The following is a 21,086-nucleotide window of genomic DNA, read 5'->3' as shown; positions in this document are numbered from 1 at the left end:
ATGCGTCAAGTACGTGGTAAACAAGCGAGATATGTCGAACAGATTGGTGATAATTAAAGGAAGTTAAAAAAAAAAAAAAAGCATTAGAAAATGCATATAAAAAGAGAGAAATAAGGAAACTGAACTTTATTCAATATTAATTTCACAAAAACAAGAATTTAAAAAAGAATAGTGTTACTGTTATTTCTGCGTTAAAAATAAACATCGCGTTGTCTTATCGATTTCAAAGACTAAAATTCGATTATTATTTTAAGTAATTATATTTTTTATTTTATTTTTTTTAATTATTTTTACATATTTACATGCAAAGTTAAGCAATGCCAATACATTAACAAAACCAGCAGCATCCTTTTTTTTATACTAAACAATCACTAGATCAAAGATTAAAAGTGAAATTATAACTCCCATGTGTCTCCATGTTGTGTGTAACGATTCTTTTCGAACTATCGTATGTATATTTTTAGGCGTGACTTATTACCAACAACTCTGACGTCAGCAGGTAAAGGCGACTTCTTGGACAGGCCTGCTTTACGGAGGTCGTGTCTTAGCCCGACGATTTATTTATAAATAATAAAAAACAACATAGATTTGCTATTAATAACAGTATATTAAAATTATAATATACTAACAATTTTCACATAATTTAGTGAAAATTTTATTTAGAATTACTTTTATATGTAAATATTTTAACTGCTGACCACTTCCGCTTCTTACGAGATGCTCGTGTCTTAGACCAAAATAGAAAAAAGTAAAAAAACCGTAAAACCTAAATAAAAAGAAACCAAATAAAACATGTCTGAGGATTTAAGTATCGATGGAGTAGACCCAAGTGTAGGTTTTTTGTACAAAACAATGCGTAAGTTTCTCCTTTTGTATCTATATTTTACCTACACTGCAGCCGATCGATGTAAATTTGCAGAAACGAGTACCGGCTTTTTCCGTGTACCCAACACCACGATAATCGACTGAAAAAAGACCCCTTTTTTTTCTTTTTCTTTGTGTTAAAAATGTTTTTATAAAAAAACTAATAATATCTAGAGCTTCGTTTTTTAATGTAGAAAGTCCATGAAAGGTTTTCATTATTTATTATTTATTTTTTCTGTAATAATTTTACACCGATATGATTATTGCTATGTTAAATTTAAAAAAAAAAAAAAGAAAAAAAAAAGTAGTTTCAGGAATTGGGTTTGAGTCGGAATTAAGTGGTCACAAACTGGGGGTCTTGTATAGATGACGTAACTATTACATAATGATCCCCCAGTTTTTTAACACCTTTTTTCATATAAATTTAATATCTACCATTTTATATTCAGTTCTTATAAAAAAAAAATAATCTTAATCGCTTATATATATTTTATTGTCTACTAACCTGAAAGTAATATTAACTTCATATCAGTTTTTTTTTAATTAATAATAATAGTTAAAACCGTTGATTTTATTATTTTTTTAATTATTATTCCCATATCTTTTTATTATCATGGCTAGGTAAGTGTTACTATTGATAACATATTGTATTTTAAAGGAAATACAGTTGAGAAATGTGTTTAAAACACCGAAAACTCAGGTAGGTAGAAGAGTAACTTATCTTGCCTTTGATAACATTTTCCTTGGTTTTCGAGCCAAGATCAAAGTGTAGTATCTGTTCTGATGCTATACTTCACTTTCTCTGTCCTCGGTCAGTGGAGGAGACATCCTTCATGACTGAGTCAATTTTTATTTTTGTTCCTATCTAGAGTGTCCCCCGTGGGGGGGGGGGCTGAATTTTTCTCACATTAAAAACCGACCTTGTGTTTAATTCTGCCCTCGTGGGGAGGCAAATAAATAGGAACCCTGGCGTGTCCCTCCCCTAAGTACCCGATGTATTTCTAGAAAAATATCGGTGCAACTGCAACCATTAGCAACAAGAGAATTTACGGATTCGTACGATATAATGACGATCTTGATTGTTGTTTTGGCCGATGTAACCACCAACCAACTCGAAGTAGAATTGTAGTTTAAATAATGCAAATTATAAAAACTATTTTTATTTCATTTTTACGGTTAAGTACAAAAATTCAGTGCAAAAACTTAAGACACCGGAAGTGGACAGTTTGGTAAAACTTGTGGAGAACGCTGTTTTATGGTTGTCTTAAAAATAGAACGGAAATTTAAATTTCGTTCCGCTTTAATCTTTTGTTTTGTTTGTTTAATTGGTTTTCGGAATAGATACCCCCGACCTCCCCATGTTAAGAACGGCTTTCGGAATACACTCTGACCTTGTCACCTATAAAAGTTGACATGCCGAATGTGAACGGTGAGTTGGACGTAAGCGCTAGAGCAATTACAAAATAAAGCGGAACGAAATTTAAATTTCCGTCCCGTTTTTAAAACTACCATAAAGCAGAGCGTTCTCCGCATGTTTTACCGACAGTTTAGCTAAAATATGGAACGGAAGTCACTGAACATGAAACGAAATACGAAACCATATGGAAATAATTTGATATTATTTTATTTGTTTTGTTTTAACACTTCTAGTGCTATCATGAAACAATAATAAAAAAAAAAGGTAATAAACTTCGATTTCGGTTTCATAGTTCAATTGAAAGTAGCTATCCTGTTTTATGGTATATTATTTATGACAAAATTATGCGATAAAATTTGTAAAAGACATTCTGTCTAAGAATTAAAAAATATTAAAAAAAAACGTTATTTACAGAAATGTAAAAAGAATAATTTTTTGAAATTATTTCCATATAACTATGAAAGTTTAAGTTACTTTTTTTTTTTTTTAATATTTCCATATGAATAAATTTTAAATATTAAAAAAATATTTATAGAAATCTAAAAAAATAATTTTTTTTATTGGTCTTATATAAAACAAGAAGTGTTTCCGTGTGGTTTCTTATTTCGTTTCATGTTTAGTGACTCCCGTTCCATATTTAGCTAAACAGAGTCCACTTCCGGCATATTAGTTTTGTATACTGAATTTTTAATTTATCCACTTTTACATTATTAACCCTAACTAACCCTACCCATATAAAACGGTTGAATAATGTACTCTATATTAATAAAATTGTTTTAATCAATTATTTATTGGATACTTGTGCTATTTTTTTTTTTTTTTATTTTTTTTTTTTTTTAGATAGGATTTTCAAATTCAATTTTTACAGCATCATTTGTTTATTAAATTGTTAGATGAAAAATCCCACGTTAAGAATGGCTTTCTAAATAATTTTAGGAGCTTATGCACTTATTGTACCACACTTTTTTTTTTTTTTTTTTTTTTAAATATTTGGAAGTTATATACATATTAATTAAATTGTTAGGTGAAAGTACTGTTGAAAAAAAAAAAACAGATAATACCGTGTGTAGCTGGTCTGAAGTGAGGTTGTGAAAAAAACAAACCCTCCTTTACAACCTTCTTCTCGGGTCTCTTAACTGCAAGTAACTAGGATAGCAACTCTCCACTAGTGAGGAAGGTTTTTATAACAAATGAACCTTCCTTTACTAGTATAAATATCCACCAAACTAGCATTCGTCTTGAATGCTAGAAGAGCCTCCTCAGCCCCAGCAGCTACACTTCGATAAGTTCACCCATTATTTTCTACACTCTCCCAACAAGAAGGTCCTGGATATGACCTTAAACTATATCCGATGGTGAGGCCCCAGCTTGCAGGCTTTGGGGAGCGTGGAGCCACCCTTTAATTGCCATTGCTCCCAGGTCCACTCTGACCCGGAGTGGTAGTACCTGTTAGGGTCCCAACCGTGGGTTGAATAGAAACCGACTTGAAAAAAAACCCAAATATATTCTATTAAAAAAATTTTCTTCAAAATCACTGGATTCAACATTAAATAACCTGAAAAGGGTTGATATGCCGTAAAACAAAAACAACCACTCAACCCAACAAGAAGAAAAAAAAATAGATAAAATAAATAAAAATTTGAAGAAAAAGAATTGTTGAAATTTGTGTGACCCTACCGGGAGACAAACAGGTGCTAGGCCTCTGTCGGGGGACCAACTGGAGGTAACAATGGTTTTAGGGTACCCTCATTCTGTCCCTTAGCCTCGGCTCCACTGTTGATCGTAGTTTGTCATACCCAAGTTTATTCTTACTGAGCAGGTAGTAGACTATATCTATTCCTCCGTCTTCTTCGTGGTGCATAATCACTGGAATACCACTTCTGCCTTGCGGGAAGATTCAAGTCAATATCAACACGCTCAAAATGGTACCACTCATTACAGGAATCGCAGCATATCATATCTTGGCTCCCTGGAGGTCTATTGCAGGTAGGACACAACGAAATTGTGCCATCTCCTTCCTGAGATGAGCCTGAGGGTTCTAGGTCTTAGCTGCTATGCTGTTGCCGGAAGCGACAGGCGAGAACGCACCAATATGATTAGGTTCACTCTCATCAGAATCATCATCAGATTGAGAAATTTCCATTGGATATAAATTCTTTAGTGGCTGAACCTTCACAAGACCATCCCTCTGTTTGACATGAGTCGTTCTCACCACTCCAGCTTGACGTGACAAGGCGTCAAGTATAGTACCCAACATCCAAAAGGGTTGTGGTTTTAGAGGGCTCTTGACCAAGATTACATCATTCCTTTGAATGCAGTTCTGGAATGGTATCTGAAATCTTTCTGGCAACCTTCCTCTATGATTAAGCAGGTACTCTTTCTACCAGAGTTCTCTAAACCTTGACAACCATTGGTTCCGCTGTCTAATTATATCAATTAACCTTCTCCAGCTGGGAGGAACTAAGGTGGAGAGATAATTTCTTCTCAATTGTAATAATAGGTTTGGACTCTTATTTGGTCTTATAATTGAGTGTGATAATAGTTGGTTGCCTTTCAGCAGATTCTTGATAACTAAGGGGTTGGTTGTTTACTGCCTTCTGAATATCAGACAATAGTTAGGAAGGTATATATATATATCTTACTTACCCCTACCAATACTCTTGTAGAGGCAGAAGTTTAAAGTTTTGATATTACGCTCCCAGACTCCTGTAACCCAAGGGGAAAATAATAGAATTGTCTCCCACTTAATGTTACAGGACCCAAACTCGGTTTGATAGTCCTGAAGGAGACAAAGGTGCTTAAACAGTCTTTTATTACCCAGAAAGGTCTTTGCATTGTCACTGAGAATTGATTCTGGAACACCATGTTCATTTGTAAATCTAACTAGGGCCTGAAAAAAGGACAAGATACTCATGTCTGGAGCCACCTCAATATGCACTGCCTTTACATTTAAACAAGTGAACAGCAAAAGGTAAATTTTTTTTTCTCAGTGTTCCGTTCCTTCACTCAAAAATCGTGAAGTCAACTCGGGTAGTCCTATAAGGCAGCCCAAATTCAACACTAGAAGCCTATAGGTTGGCCATATTAATCTGATAGCACAGGTCTAGAATTGTATCTCTTACACTTTGTACACAAATTTTGGGCACTTTTTACTGTCTACTTTCCTTGAGGGACCAATAACCACAATGTCTCAACTCGGTTAAGATTGATCCTACACTAAGATGGAAACACTTAAGATAGTAGTTCAATATTATGAGTATTGTTAGATGATGGTTATTGTCCAGAAAAGTAGGATTCTTATCTTCATAAGTAAACTGCGAAGACATGTCCAGACGTCCACCCAAGTGGATTGATCCTTCCTCATCCAGAAAAAAGATTAAATGGCTGAACACTATGAGATTCAGGCTTTCCCATAGGATATTCGAGGTAATTCAACTCTGTAGTAAATTCCTACTGTTGAGATTTTAATTAAGTAAATTGTGGCTTTCTTGTAATTTTCTTCCCTTTTCCTTGTCAAGCCAATAATAAATTGGAAGACTAAAGAGGTTATCTTTAACAAGCGGGTAAATGTTGAGAACCACTGCATGTTGATCACTGAAATTGACTCTTTCATAATTCTTGTGAAATTCATTGAAGAACGGATGATCTGCTGGCACCGATCATCAGCAGAATAAGTCCTGCTTTGGCTAAGTCAAGACAACACCACACAACTAAGATGGACTGTAATACAAAAACCCAAAGTTTTCCTGGAATCTTTTCATCGTTAAACCTCTGGTGATTAAATCTGCTAGATTCTCTGTGGTCAAAATATACATGAAGATTGGTGTGATGCTGTACTCATTTTCCAAATCCAGGCTCATTTACGAAATATCTTTTAATCTATTTCTTGCAAAGATACTTTTACTAGACATAGTTTGTGAGAGCACTACTTGGGCATCTGTTACTACACACAACCTTTAAGGGCGGACACCCTTACACCCATCCAACATAGTAGACAGACACTTCAGAGCAAGAAAAACAGCCATCAGTTGTAAAGTGGGTAATGTCTTATCCTTCAGTGGCACAACCCGTGCTTTGGCGAAAATCAAAGCAGATATTTTTGTCCTGAACGTAGTAGGTAGCAAAGCCATACACTTTAGATGCATCGCAGAACAGATACATTTCTCCAGATCGTTTCCCATCGCGAGCCTGTCTGCTAAAATGCATATCGCTTAATTTCAATAGGTCTTCTGCAAAGTTCTTCCAGAATAACTGAAACTCGGGAGGGATTTCCTCATCCCAGTTTAAACCCCGCTTCCACATTTCTCCCACCAAAACCTTACTTATGGTTACCAACAGGCAGAGAGACAAAAGATCAAATATTCTCATCAGTTCTGAAAGAATCCACCTCTTTGTAGATATATTCGCATCACATCTAAGCAGAGTAATGTACAGCTTCTCTGAAATAGGATTGTACCTGTACCCGAGCACCATCTCCCATCCTCCCTCATGAGCACTCGATGTACCATCCCTTCTCATCTTCATCCTAAGGTTGCCACAGTTGGTGTTACATCACTGCACCACAAATCCACTTTCCTGCAAACACTTCTTGGTCTGAGAATACAGTTCTGCAAGCTTCACTGGGTCAGACTCCGTTGCTACCAGGTTATCGACATAAAATTTATTCTCCATCATTGCTGCCACATTCGTCTGAAGGGTACTGAACATGAAACATCAGGATACTCCTCATTATAAGGGGGTTAGAGATGAACCTAAAAATCAGTTGAATAGCAAAAACATCTAAGGGGATCACCATTTTTGATAAGACAGGAATACGTTCGAAATGAATTTTTTTTTTTTTTACACAGTGATCACCACTTATCAAGGCCCGGAAGGCACTCAGGGATAAGGGTTAATGTTTCTGTTTAGAGCACAATTGAACCATGATACTTGACTTTTGCATTTTAAACTTTAATTCAAGAAAGGTTCTGGGAGGTATGTGAGTTTTCTCCCTGGTGCACCACGGTGGGTTTCCAACTAGAAAAGGCAATCAAGCGATTGTACTGAAAAATGAGCAATTTCAATGACAATAAAAGTATTAGAAGCATGGAATATTTTTTATTCTTATTTAATCCCGGGCAACATTGGCTCTCCTTGCTAGTCATTGATATGGTTAAAGTTTTCTTATTTCATTGGTGATTTCTTTAAATATAGGGTGTCCCAATAAAATGTATACACTCTTTAAATGACCATAAAACCAACATTTTTTATAAGAAAGAGGAGTTTAATACATCAAAATACTGTAAACAAATATAGAAACCAGTTAATTATCGAAAGTGTTCGAATTATTGGCCATTGTGGTCCATGAACAGTTCACAACGTTCACTGATTGAATCGAAAACGTTCCTAATCAGTTCAATTGGTATGTTGACACATCTTCTTTCAATGGTTGCTTTCAACTCATTCATTGTAGCTCGTTTTGTGGTGTAAATCCTGTTATGGTTTAAGATATTGTAAAAGTTTTTTTGTTGATTTGGCATCCATTGATATGATTGCTTGACGTAACTTGCAGACAGATGTATTCTTATTCTTAGGATTGACATCAAAATATTTCCAGCGGAAGCTGGTTGCCATAGTTATTGTTAATTTTTAACATATTTAAATTACTTATGTCTGATATCTAACTAGTAATTTCTCTCAATAAAATATGCATTATCTAAACCAAGAAAATGAATAATCTATATATATATATATATATATATATATGTAATGGTAGCACATGTTAAAAAATGAGGAACAAGAATATGACTGATGAAGAATGTTTTATTTTCGATTCATACGTGATCACAATTTCTCAACATGAAAACTGAAAGATAAAGTAATAATTTTCTTTCACAGTGATTTTTTTAAACTACAAAAATGTTAATTCAATAGAAAATGTAAAGAGAGAAATTTTCCATATACTTACCTTGCCTCAAATTCAGCCCAGTCATAAAAACGCTACATGTTAGCAGAGCGTCATGCCCGTTATGTGAAAATATAATGTAAACTGTGCATGCCTGAATTTTCACCAGCAAACCAAAAAGGGAGTTAACTTTTCTTTGTTTACTATATAATTACATTAGTAATTATACCATTTATAACAACAAAATTTTGCTGATAAATCGACATTAAAAAACCTGTTAATCTGATGATTAATCAGCCAATTTGCTTATCGACACATCTGTAGTGCTTACTAAACTGCTTGTGGCTTATCTGTATAGCAGACCCCCCCTCCCCCCCCCCCCAAAAAAAAAAACATCTTCCGAGTTTGGGAATTCCTGAAACAGCAAATTTCTTTTTTTTTTTTTTTTTTTTTTTTTTGCTCAAATTTGTGAGATTTATGTTGTGTTTACCATTAACTGCTTAACATGATTTTCTTTATAATAATATAACTACTTAATATCAATTTTCATGATTTTTGGAATATGATGTTTTCGTTTCATCACAGGTACATACCTCATACAAATGTTTTTTGTTTTTTTTTTAATATAGAGGGAATTCTGGACAAGAACTGAAGACATTGTAGTGATTTTTTTTTTTTTTTTTTTTTTGTATATACTAAAAAATTTAATAATATCAATTATTTACATCATTTATTTATTTTTTTCTTTTAGATCATTCAAAACAACAAAAGAAATGTTAGATTTTGTCTATATACGTTAGCATAAAACTAAAATTAAGATTCTATTTTTGTTGCGTGACATCCTGAAAACACCTGGTAAAATTAAAAATAAAAATAAGCTGAGAGTTTTGTTTACACTGTAAATTGAATGTAAAATTATCACTCGGTACATAATGTAGGACAGAACGAGTAACCATTATTTTTTTTTATTTTTATTTATTTATATATTTTTTTTTTTTTTGTATTTTCAAACTGGTCACTATTAATTTTAAAGTTATTTATCCACTTCATTTCTGGTTGTCTCTCCCCATGTTAAGAATTTTTTTTTTTTTTTTTAATGTTATTTAGAAAAAAACCCTTAGCATGGAGAAGGGGCTTCTTTTACCTATTCTGTACTTTCACCTAACAATTACACAAAATATACCAGATGTATCTAAGTGTCTGCTTGGAGTTGCCTATGATTTGACGTAAGACTCTGATCAGCCAATCACAATGTGTTGCAACGAGCAGACGACTTTCGGATAGACATAGGTAGAAAAATAAATAAAATAAAACTATGACGTCATGAATGAGAGTTCAATAGAAACGTTGTTTTAATTGGAATAAAATAAAATACGCATCAAGTGCGCTTGAAACCAAATCACAACGTAATATTAGGAAAATAAACAAATATTTTACTTGTTTGAAATTTATCACAAATATATTTTGGAGGTAAACTCCATCTTCCGTGTGTTGTTTTGTATCTTTTTTTTTCCTTTTCTTCTTCCTTGCCATGTAAATTTGGAGAAAGAAGTCTGTGTGTATAGAACCGCGTGTTGTATCTGGCGGTTGTATTTTGAAATGTTTGAACTGTGTGTAGGTAACGCGAGAATAACGTCAAGAATGAGAGTTCGATAGAAACGTTTTAATTTGAATAAAATAAAATATGCATCAAGTGCAAGGAAGAAGAAAAGGAAAAAAAGATACAAAACAACACACTGAAGATGGAGTCTACCTCCGAAATATATTTGTGATAAATTTCAAACAAGTAAAATATTTGTTTATTTTCCTAATATTATGTTGTGATTTGGTTTCAAGTGCACTTGATGCGTATTTTATTTAATTTAAAATAAAACTATGTTACGTGGAAAACATGGAGACTAACAGCACTATAAATTTATTAATGTTAGACAAGCAACCCCAGACGCCCAAAGAAGTAGTTGTTTTTTGTCTAAATAAGAAATGTATTTTATCCCAAAAAAGAATTGCATTAGTGTTAGATGCATCATTGCAAAGAGAAGCTCTGTAAGCGACGGATGTGGCTGGAGTTGCACAAAACTTTTCTTCAAATTTTCTTTGACAAAAAAGAAAAAAAATTTGAAAAAAAAAAATATTTTGCTTCTTTGAACCTTTTTAAAAACTTTTATATTCATAGTACTCCCCCCTCGCCCTTCATAAAAAAGATGTTTGCTATGAAACATTAAATGAATAATAAAATTTTGGTAGATTGTATTTTTTTTTATTTGTATGATTTCCATTTATTTTACGATTTTTATTTCGTACCATTGTTAAAATTTGATCATTGGCGACGCTCAGCATAACCCGGCGGTGGACATCGTGTTCCGGGCAAAGCCGAGCGGATACTCGGATAAGTTCGGTTCAAAATCTGCACATATACCAAAAATTCAATTTAGTATGAAGGAGTAACCGGAAGTTAAGTTGAAACTGTAATTGTAAAGATAACCTGAGCAACAAAATACTTAAAAACCTGCATTTCATCGACTCCAACACTAATCCAAAGTCTTGGTTGGCAATACAAAAAAAATAAAATAAAATTGGATGGCAACTTAAGAAAAATAAATCTAAAATTTACTAGTAGTTCTGAAAAAAGAATTATGGCCATTTTGGAAATATAAAAAAATGGTTACTGGCTTTGTCCTATGCGATGTGGTCAAGAATTACATGATCATTTTACATACTATGTATATAGTGAAAGAAAAAAAATCTATCTTTCTTATGTTATTTTATTTTTTTTTTTTATAACCTACATGTTGGCTTTGGATTCGTTTTTAGAATTGGATATTTACAGGAGGGTCCCACAAAGGTTACCACCATTCATGCTGAAAACTGTTGCTATTAATCCGACAGGATTCAAACATGGCATACTGAATCATCAGTCAGTACTAGTATCCACTTCAGCACCGCCACCTCCCAAATATTTAATAAGAAGAATATTAAGGTCCAAAGTTATCACTTTTAAATTTTTTTATTTAATATTTAATATTACATTCTTCTGTAAATCAAGTATTCAATTTCCTGCAAACCATTAGTAATTAAAGATAAAAAAAAATAGTAATTCAAATAATCATCATGTTCGGTTTAACGTCCATTTTACATGCTGGCGTATGTTGGATGTTTTTTTTAGAAAATATTCGGAAGAAAATTAACCCTAACCTAAAATACTCCAATATTACTTAAAATTTACTTTTTTAATTAAAATACTAGAATTAATTGGTCCAATGGTCTAAAATTTTCATTCTTATGGAGAGCCGGCTATCATATGCCAGCAAAGGATCACTATGCAGGCAACCACTGCAAATTGAGCCAGATATTTTTCTTGTTTTCTCATCGAATTTTTATTTACATTTGAAATGCTAAAAATGCCAATACATAGTTAAAGCAAAATAATTTGTTTTGGACTATTAAAATAATTTCCGACGCTATTGATCATGTTTACCTATTCATTTATTTTTTTAGTTTCACTTATGTTTGAATTCGTGTTTTTGAAGCATGATGTTATGATTATTTTAAGGTAATACTTTAAGTTCTATTTAAAAGGAAAAAAAATAAATAAATAAAAAAAATAGGTCAGTTTGTAGAACCTCCAATTGAAAATCTCAAAGTTTTAGTTTTGGTTTCCAGTCTGCTTAGTTGTTGGAAATTATTTACTAATTTAATGCAATATTTTTCATTTCTAAAAATAGTGAAGGTATCTGATTTTCAAAATGTGACAAATTCCACAATGTATTTATTATTAATAGGTCAGTTTGTAGAACCTCCAATTGAAAATCTCAAAGTTTTAGTTTTGGTTTCCAGTCTGCTTAGTTGTTGGAAATTATTTACTAATTTAATGCAATATTTTTCATTTCTAAAAATAGTGAAGGTATCTGATTTTCAAAATGTGACAAATTCCACAATGTATTTATTATTAATAGGTCAGTTTGTAGAACCTCCAATTGAAAATCTCAAAGTTTTAGTTTTGGTTTCCAGTCTGCTTAGTTGTTGGAAATTATTTACTAATTTAATGCAATATTTTTCATTTCTAAAAATAGTGAAGATATCTGATATTTCAAAATGTGACAAATTCCACAATGTATTTATTACGTTTAAAAAAAAAAAATTTTTTTAAATGACTGGACAAAGTCTGTTTATTATAAGATACTAGCAGGGGCATCCTGCGTTGCCCGGTCATAAAATACACTTAAATATGATCTTTTAATTTACGCAGATTTCATATTTATTATTATAGTCTACTATTTCATATATTGTACGAAATATATAGTCATAATTTCAAAAGTAAAAAAAGAAATAAAAATGATTTGAATGCCATCAGCTAGAATTAAAACCGAAGCAAAACATAGTTCCATGATTGAAACTATGTTTACAAATTAAGCAAAGATTGGAGTTTATTTGTACTCTGTATGATTGGACTGTGGAAAGGAATGTGAATTTTATTAAATAACTAGCAGGGGTGCCCGGCGTTGCTCGGGTGTTTGGAGGTGTATGCTGTGCAAAAAAAGCAAAAAAACAAAAAATGGTTAATTTTTTAAAACTTTGACCCCTATTATGACCCCTTAAAATTTATTGTTTCGGGCTCAAATCACTTTATTAAGTTAGATCCAGGTTCAAGGAACCTATATCTAAAATTTCAAGTGTCTAGACCCAAAATTGTCGGAGGAGTTTGGTAGAGTTCTTAAAGGTCAAATCGTTGAAATTTGACCCCCTTAACAGCCAAATTTCTGGCTGACACCCGTCACATCGATTTTCCCAAATCTCAGTACCCGGTATTTCAAATTTCGAGTCTATAGACTAAAAATTGACAGAGTTATTGCGTAGGGAAATGTACACAGACAGACAGACACACAGACAGACAGACAGACACGTTCACTTTTATAGATATATAGATAACTGGTTTCCATAACAACAATGTTTTTGATAGACAAGATGCAAGCAAGGGCAGTCTGGCGGTCCACAGAGTTTTATAATTATATAGATAGATTTATTACTTTTTTTTTTTTTGAGGGGGGGGGGTTAGAGAAAAATATAATGACAGCATAATATGTTTTTGTCGTATGAGTTTTAAGAAATTTTTGTTTATGACCTTTGTGGTTATTTTAAGTTTAACTACACAACACAACTGCAAGGATATTTTATATATGCTTGAGTAAAATAATGTGACAATAGGTTGTATTTTTAAAATGCTCAGTTCAAGGGAGACTTATACAAGTACCCTTTTAGTGGGGTACTTCTTCAGTTCAGCAATAGTGTGAGGGTTGCTTTGATAGATACGTTTTTGGGATAACGTCACAGATTTCCAAATTTATGGTCTGGTGAATGAAATCCATGTTGGATCACACCTACCAAATTATATAATGGCAGCATAATATGATGTTTTTGTCGTATGAGTTTTAAGAAATTTTTGTTTATGACCTTTGTGGTTATTTTAAGTTTAACTACACAACACAACTGCAAGGATATTTTATATATGCTTGAGTAAAATAATGTGACAATAGGTTGTATTTTTAAGATGCTCAGTTCAAGGGAGATTTATACAAGTACCCTTTTAGTGGGGTACTTCTTCAGTTCAGCAATAGTGTGAGGGTTGCTTTGATAGATACGTTTTTGAGATAACGTCACAGATTTCCAAATTGAATCCACAGATTCTATGGAATTATGGTCTGGTGAATGAAATCCATGTTGGATCACACCTATCAAATTGTCTCTGCATATCATTAAATGTTGATAAAGCAAAGACTGTTGTGTATTCATGACTGAAACCTGGAGGACAAGTCAGGCATAAATTGAATTTTATTTGTACCAAATATGGTTGTAAATGCAGAAAGGTTATGAATTTTGTTAACTATTCGCTTTTGTCAAAATTGAAAATATTTTCAAATTTTCACCAGCTATGGACAAATTGCTCCATTGTTTTGTGGATGTCATGGTAAAGGCTAAGGAAGTAAACCTCCACTCCAGTTTGGAGTCCCGATAGATAGATGGTGAAGCACTGCAACACCTTTCTGGCAACTCCTGCAGCTGTGCTGGCTCCGACGTATTAGCTTGCCTTTCTGTCAGACTTTGTCTACAATGCCGAGAGGAGGACCCTGGCAACTGGGCAAACCTAGGTCCCATTATCACCCACCTAGACCTACATCCGGAAAGCCAACTCTAGCTTTAAACTGTATATCTACAGCAGAATCTGCAGTGCACCAGATAGATGCAGAATGCATCTAGTCTGGTGCACTGCACCAAATGCAGAAATTCTAAAATAACAAAACTTCAACAACTTTAATCTGGATGTCGAAGCTATTGAAGTTGTCAAAATTTTGTTATCTTGGTAATATGAGGGCACAGGATGGAGCCGGTGCTAGTGTGATTGCAAAACTTCAAACTTTTGTCATTACTAACCAGCAGAGCGTTACCACTGTCAACTAATGGAAGCATCTATCAGTTTTTGCCATCCAAGAGTGAGCAAAGGCATTGAAAGTTGGTGTAAATTAAGAGGAGTTAGTATGAATTGCAGAGTTGGTGTAGAGGAGTTCAGGTATTTCTTTTGCATAACAGACTACAAGATGACAAGGCAAAAAGAGAAAGTATTTCGTTGTCTTTTCCCCCTCTTTGTTTAACCTATTGGGGACCACTTAACGTCTAAGGTTACTTCTTTCTCTTTCTCCCATATCATTGTATCAGGTTTTGGGGGGGGGGGTTAGAAAGTGAGGTTTTAAAACCTGTGAACAAATGAAAGTAGAAATATACATAAGTCATGTGGCATCGCAGATGACGTTTTTTTTTAATTTTTTTTTATTTGCATGGATATTGTTTAATTGGTTATAAATGTTTATTGTAGAACAATCACCAACTTTTATAAATAAGCATTAACTTTTACAAGTGCTTTCATTCCTCTATACAACCTGATGACCTTTGACCTTCTTCATTCATAAGTCCTGAACTTAATTTATCGAATGGACTTGGAAATGAATCAACTTCATAAATTACACAAGTTTTTATGGGAAAAAATTTAAATGCAATACTTAATCAATAGAAATCAGTTGTATTTCTGTTAAAATATGATTCAGTCAGAACAATGTTATTTGTTATGGTTCATAGTCCGCCCATTTTTTCCCCCTTAATAATATATTTTCTGATAATCATAATAGTCTATTGTTTTGTTTTTTTTTGTTTATCATATTCGGTTTAATGTCCATTTTATACATTGTGGCATGCACTTTAAGAAATTGACTTCCAAACCAACCTATCTCTGATCAGGTCTTCATTTATACCACTTTCTCTCAAGTCAATGTTTATCACTTCCTCCTATATCTTCCTTGGTCTTTCCCGGCGAACTGAACCTACTATCTCAACTGTTCTTCATCTACTAACCCAAGAACCTTCATTTGTTTATTTAACGTAGTCATACCATCAAAGTCTCCTGTTCTGCATACATCTCCCTATACCATCCGGTCCTGGATATGACCTTAAACTATATCCAGCGTTGAGGCCCTAGCTTGCGGGCTTTGGGGAGTGTGGAGCCACCCTTTAATTGCCATTGCTCCCAGGTCCACTCTGACCCAGAGTGGTAGTACCTGTTAGGGTCCCAACTATGGGTTAAATAGAAACCGACTTGAAAACAACAAATATATTCTATTAAAAAAATTTTCTTCAAAATCTTTGGATTTGGCATTAAATAACCTGAAAATGGTTGGTATGCCGTAAAACAAAAACAACCAACCAACCAACCCTATACCATCCAGATCTAATCTCCCTCTGAGGTCATCAGATCTGAACCCGTTTTTACGATTTACATTACATATTGTATCATTCTCATATCATTTCCATCCATGCAACATATGCCCTCAATCCTCACTTGTCAGATTTTATTTTGCTATATCACATTGCATACACGTGCCTGATAGGCGCTTCCATTAGTTGATGGTGGTAACGCTCTGCTGGATAGTAAAGACAAGAGTTTGAAGTTTTGCGATCTCACTAGTACCTGCTTCACCATGTGCTCTCATATTACCAAGGTAACAAAATTTCAACAACTTCGCCATCCAGATTAAAGTAGTTGAAAAGTTTTGTTACCTCAGAATTTCTGCGTTTACTAACCAAAGGAATAATCTATCAAACACGTGTAGCAAATAATTACGGCAACGATACTCTGTACAAGATTTAATGGTAGATCCATAGAGATAGGGAATATCCTCAGTGTTTGGAACGAGAGAGAGAGAGAGAGAGAGAGAGAGAGAGAGAGAGAGAAAAGACTTTACTTTGTATTTTTTGCATTTGATTAATACATGTCTTCTTGTTGACTAGCAGGGAGATCTAGCATTGTCCAGGATTGAATGAGGATTCACAAATTTTCCACACTTGCAATACTTTTCTTGTCATCAAAATCGGTGAAATCACCCACTTTTCAATCGAATTGATAGATTGTCTGCTCTAGCCAGGAACTCATCACAGTGCATCGGGGGTGAGGAGTGGAGAAGCCTCACATGCTTCCCTGCAGTGACTTAGTTGGCAATACATCGTAATCTACATGGCACTGTAAAGAACCTACTGTTGATTTTATAAAATTATTTTTAATGGCTTTAATTAAATTTAAAATGCAAAAGTCAAATATCATGGTTCAATTATGCAGAAACGTTCATTTCGAACATGCCCTGTCTTATAAAAGAATCTACAGTTGATTTTATAGGATGTGCCTTTCTGCTTGTGCGGTGATAAAATTTCTCAAATGCCCTTATGATGTTAGGTTGTATTAAAAGTCTCATTTTTTTTCACATATCCATTTTCGATACTTATCAGACACATTCCAATACAAACTCTATGTAAGAACACTCTCAGACACATAAAGTACCTTCATGTGAAATCTAAAAAAATTGGTCCAGCCGTTTGTGAGTCTATAAGGAACTCGACCTCTCTCTTTCTCACACACACACAGAGTTCCTTTTATGTAATAGTAGAGAAGAGATAGGTGTGTGTGTGTGTGTATGGAAACAAGATATATATATATATATATATATATATATATATATATAAATGTGTGTGAGAAGACAATTCTCAACTATATACTCAACAAATCTTTTATCTACAGACTTGAAAATTGTTATATAGGGTATTCAGACATGTGGAAATTTGTTTAATCAGTTTTCATCTGGAAGAAAGAGCTGCTTAAGGGGTCAAAATTGAAAAATTGGTATGTGGGGGTGGAAGGTCATCAAATTTTTATTTGTTTGCTAACTATTTCATGACTGCGCATGCATGAATAGTTCATATTACAGATTGCTTATGTTAAGAATAAGTAGATTTTTAAAACCATGTTTTGAGATCATGTCAAGCTGGCCTAATGGTTATCATACTTGACTCACTGTCTTTAGTTTTTGATCTCAGCTTCAGTACTTAAAAAAAAAAGTGAACTGTTTAGAAAAACATAATACTTGCATGCACATGTCTTAGTTTCTGTATGAATTTAAATATAATATTTATGCAAATTTTATGATCGGGCAACGCTGGGTGACCTGTTAGTATAATAGAAACTGTAAACTATACTTGGACAAAAAATGTTGAATCATAAACTTCAAAAAACAAATTATAATATTGTAGATAATGTGTGATGTGATGGTGATGGGAGTAGAAATGGCACTCTGTGTGTTTGTGTGTGTGTGTGTGTGTGTGTGAGAAAGAGAGACTGGACTAAAAGCGAGACCCATGTATTCATTTTTTATGTGTGTGGCCTTGGGAGTCATAAAACATTGAATTTTTTAGTATAGGAAGCCTTTGTTTTTTTTTTTTTGAGTCACATCTCAATCTCGTTCGTTTTGATGTTGTCTGCCATTGTTGAAGAATAAAACTATCTTATGGCTAAGAGAAAGCTTGACCTAAAACTGGTACAACAATATGATGGAGCAATGTCTATTGTAGACTGGTTGGAAAGAGTGGACCTGATTTACAAACTTTCAGGAGTTGACAGGATCGAGCAGGTAATCTTCTTGCTGGAGGTATCTTTGATGTCCACCAGCAACTATTGGATGCAGATAATACCAGTGTGACCTGAATAAAAGATGCATTGCACAGGACCTTTGCGCTTGACCCATGTGAGGCATGCAAGCAGTTTTCGAGATGTACCTTATGTTCGGATGAGTCTGTAGATGAGTTCAATGTGGCATTAACAAAACTCTCCAGCCTGTTTAGACGAGTCCCCAGCGAGACCCTGAAGTATGCATTCATGGCCAAACTGCCTGTTCATATCCAAGAGTTGTTGTTCATCTGCTGACATTGACCACATCTAAATAGAAAGCATGCTCACCCGACCAAGGGCTCTCATGAACAATGAAAGGTTGCTGCCACTGTCGACCAATCACAGAAAAAGTGCCCCTACCCAAGCCCACAGAACTCGCTGCATTGTTTAAATTGCCCAGATCCAATCATCTAAGCACTGCCAGTTGGAATCACCAAGGCAGCACCGTAAGCCAACTATCTGATGTAGATGCCAGAGGGAGAGCCATATTGAGTCAAAATGGAGGCAATATGTGCCACTGTCACCCCCGAATAAAATGAAAACCAACCTACCAGTGATGCGTTTGTGGCAATCATGTGTGACTCTGGGTGCACGCAGTCTCTTGTAAGGAGTTTGGTTTGTGGTCCACCAAATAGACGCAAGACAGAAGTGCTGACCATTGACAGAAAAAGCTTGTTACCCTGAAAGGACTAATAATACTGCTAATGGTGATTGTTCAGTATAACAAAAGCGCAACCTGCTATGGATCAGCGCAAACTGGATGACCATGTAGAAGCATATACGGTACTGAGGAGCATCAATCTGCTGTTACAGGGGAAGTGCAAAGAACACTTAATAACAGACTTGGACATGCTCACCAAAAAGGCCGGAGTATACACAAAGACGATTGGAAACAATGAAATTGCTGGTAGAAGAGTATGGATGTCTATGGATGATGCTCTGACCCCATCAAGCCAGAACTTGGCAGATCCCATGATCACAAAGGTGATCCGAGAGGATGAAGTCTGCAAATGAACCTCTACCTCTGACTTATGCCATGCGGAGTGATGGAATGATAAGTAATCAAATGATGGAAATACATAAACCTTTCCAATGTACTGCGTATGTCATCCAGCAGGTTTGTCCAACAATTACCAAAGCAGATGTGAGGTTGGCTATTGGAGCATGTGAAAAATGTCAGATGATTAATCCAGCTCCAATTCATTGGACAAAATGGGGATTAGCAGTAAAAGTTATTTGGCAAAGGCTGGGGATGGATATAAAGGAAAACACTTCCTAATGGTCATTAATTGCGGTCGAGCATGTTTTTACCATTTGGTGGCTGTTGTGGTAGGACTCCAGAAGTATCATTCTGTATTCATTAGGTTTTCATTGACAATGATGTCACTTCCTGGAGTACATCTGAATTTGCGATTTCTAATGAAAAGATCTAATAAAGGTATCATTCCTAGTCTATTTTTTTTGTATGTTTTCTTTGTTGTTGGAGAAGTGGAAACCGTTCAGAAGTAATTCAAACTTATTTCAACTCATTTTACAAGAAATGGGGTTCTTGTAGAATGAATTGTTTTTGATCCAGTCCTATCCACAGCAGGATTCCTAAGAATGTTTCAATCTCTTTTCTTGTCGGAATCCATTTTGTATGTTTACATGTATGAGTCCGTCTCATTTTTATTGTAACTTGATCGGCATACTAATGTTAAAATCTTAAATTAAGGGAAAATGCGTTTTTAGTATATATAGATTCAGTATTATGCAAATTTACGAAAACATTTTTGGTGCCCTCCCCCCACCAACATATTTCTAAAAACTTTTTTTTTTTTTTTTTTTTTTTTTTTTTTTTTACAATTATCTTATCAGTTTGTTCAAGCTAAGGATTGGGGCATCCTACCGGATGTCAGACATTCACTCGCTATCTCATATATCGCTCAGTTAATGGTAAATCAAGATCTTTTTAAGATTCTAACTGTCTCTTTAAACGGAAATATTTTGCCAGGTATATTTACTAGGTAGTTTCATGAGTTCAGTTGCTCCTATAATTACTGGAATGATGGAGATCTTCCTTAAATTCCAATTTCTTCTCATGTTGTACATAAGACGTTGGTATTTCAATATCTTTTCCCTCTCAGTTCTGTTTAACCCAGCATCATTGGAGACACTAACTTCTACTAAGGTTGCTTTTTTCTCCTTGTCCCATATCACTATGTCAGGTTTAATAGCTCCGTTTTTTAGGTACATAGCTGTAGGAATTGCAGCGTCACAGTGGATAGTGTATGACTTATTTCCGACTTGTGGCAGTCAATGTGTTAATTGAAATCTCTCTAGACAAGGCATGAAGCCACCTTGCCTTGTCTGGAGTGATTTCTACAAAAAAAAAAAAAAAAAAAGATGGTAACAAGAGATGAATAGAAACTACTCATTAAAAGATATACAAGTACGTAATTATTATTATAGTTATTAAATTGAAAAAAATAAATAAAATTATCAAAAGATTACAATGGAAAGTTTCATACTTCCGGTCTGACTATAACAAAGAAATTGGAGCAATAAACACTGATCTAAAACACCTCTGCTCTCGCAGACATTAGCCTCCCCCACCCCCACCTTCCAAATTCATAACGTGACCTTGTGATTTGAACTGCTTTAAGATGGCTCAAATAGTGGATTTGGGAAGGTTTAGCTTAGAAATCTTATCATAGCCCTCCACTTTGGAATGACACGCTATCACACGTTTCCTGAGGTTTTTGCTGTGTTCCTTAGTCTTAACCCTAATGAAAATTCCTTGATTTAAATTTATTCAAAGCAAATGCTATCTAAAAATTATCTTAAAAAGAAAAGAATTAAAAAATTACCATTAAATAATTCTTATTGGCTACAAAAAGATAACG

General features: G+C 34.2%; 1 protein-coding gene across 3 annotated transcripts in view; it reads left to right on the top strand.

Annotated features, from left to right (window-relative positions):
* The first annotated feature begins 692 nt into the window (after window positions 1–692).
* The window catches only part of LOC145259979 (PHD finger protein 14-like), a 132,095-nt gene continuing 111,701 nt past the window's right edge, over window positions 693–21,086 (top strand). For all 3 annotated transcript variants that reach the window (XM_080117972.1, XM_080117971.1, XM_080117973.1), the window contains exon 1: window positions 693–856. In XM_080117972.1, the coding sequence (XP_079974098.1) occupies window positions 793–856 (64 nt within the window). In that variant the 5' untranslated portion in view covers window positions 693–792. The remainder of the gene's footprint in view (window positions 857–21,086) is intronic.

This window comes from Euprymna scolopes, chromosome 35, assembly GCF_053919585.1.
Source record: "Euprymna scolopes isolate OS-2025 chromosome 35, ASM5391958v1, whole genome shotgun sequence".
Taxonomy (NCBI): Eukaryota; Metazoa; Mollusca; class Cephalopoda; order Sepiida; family Sepiolidae; genus Euprymna; species Euprymna scolopes.
Note: the sequence above shows the minus strand (reverse complement) of the source record. Positions and strands in the feature narration are given on the sequence as shown.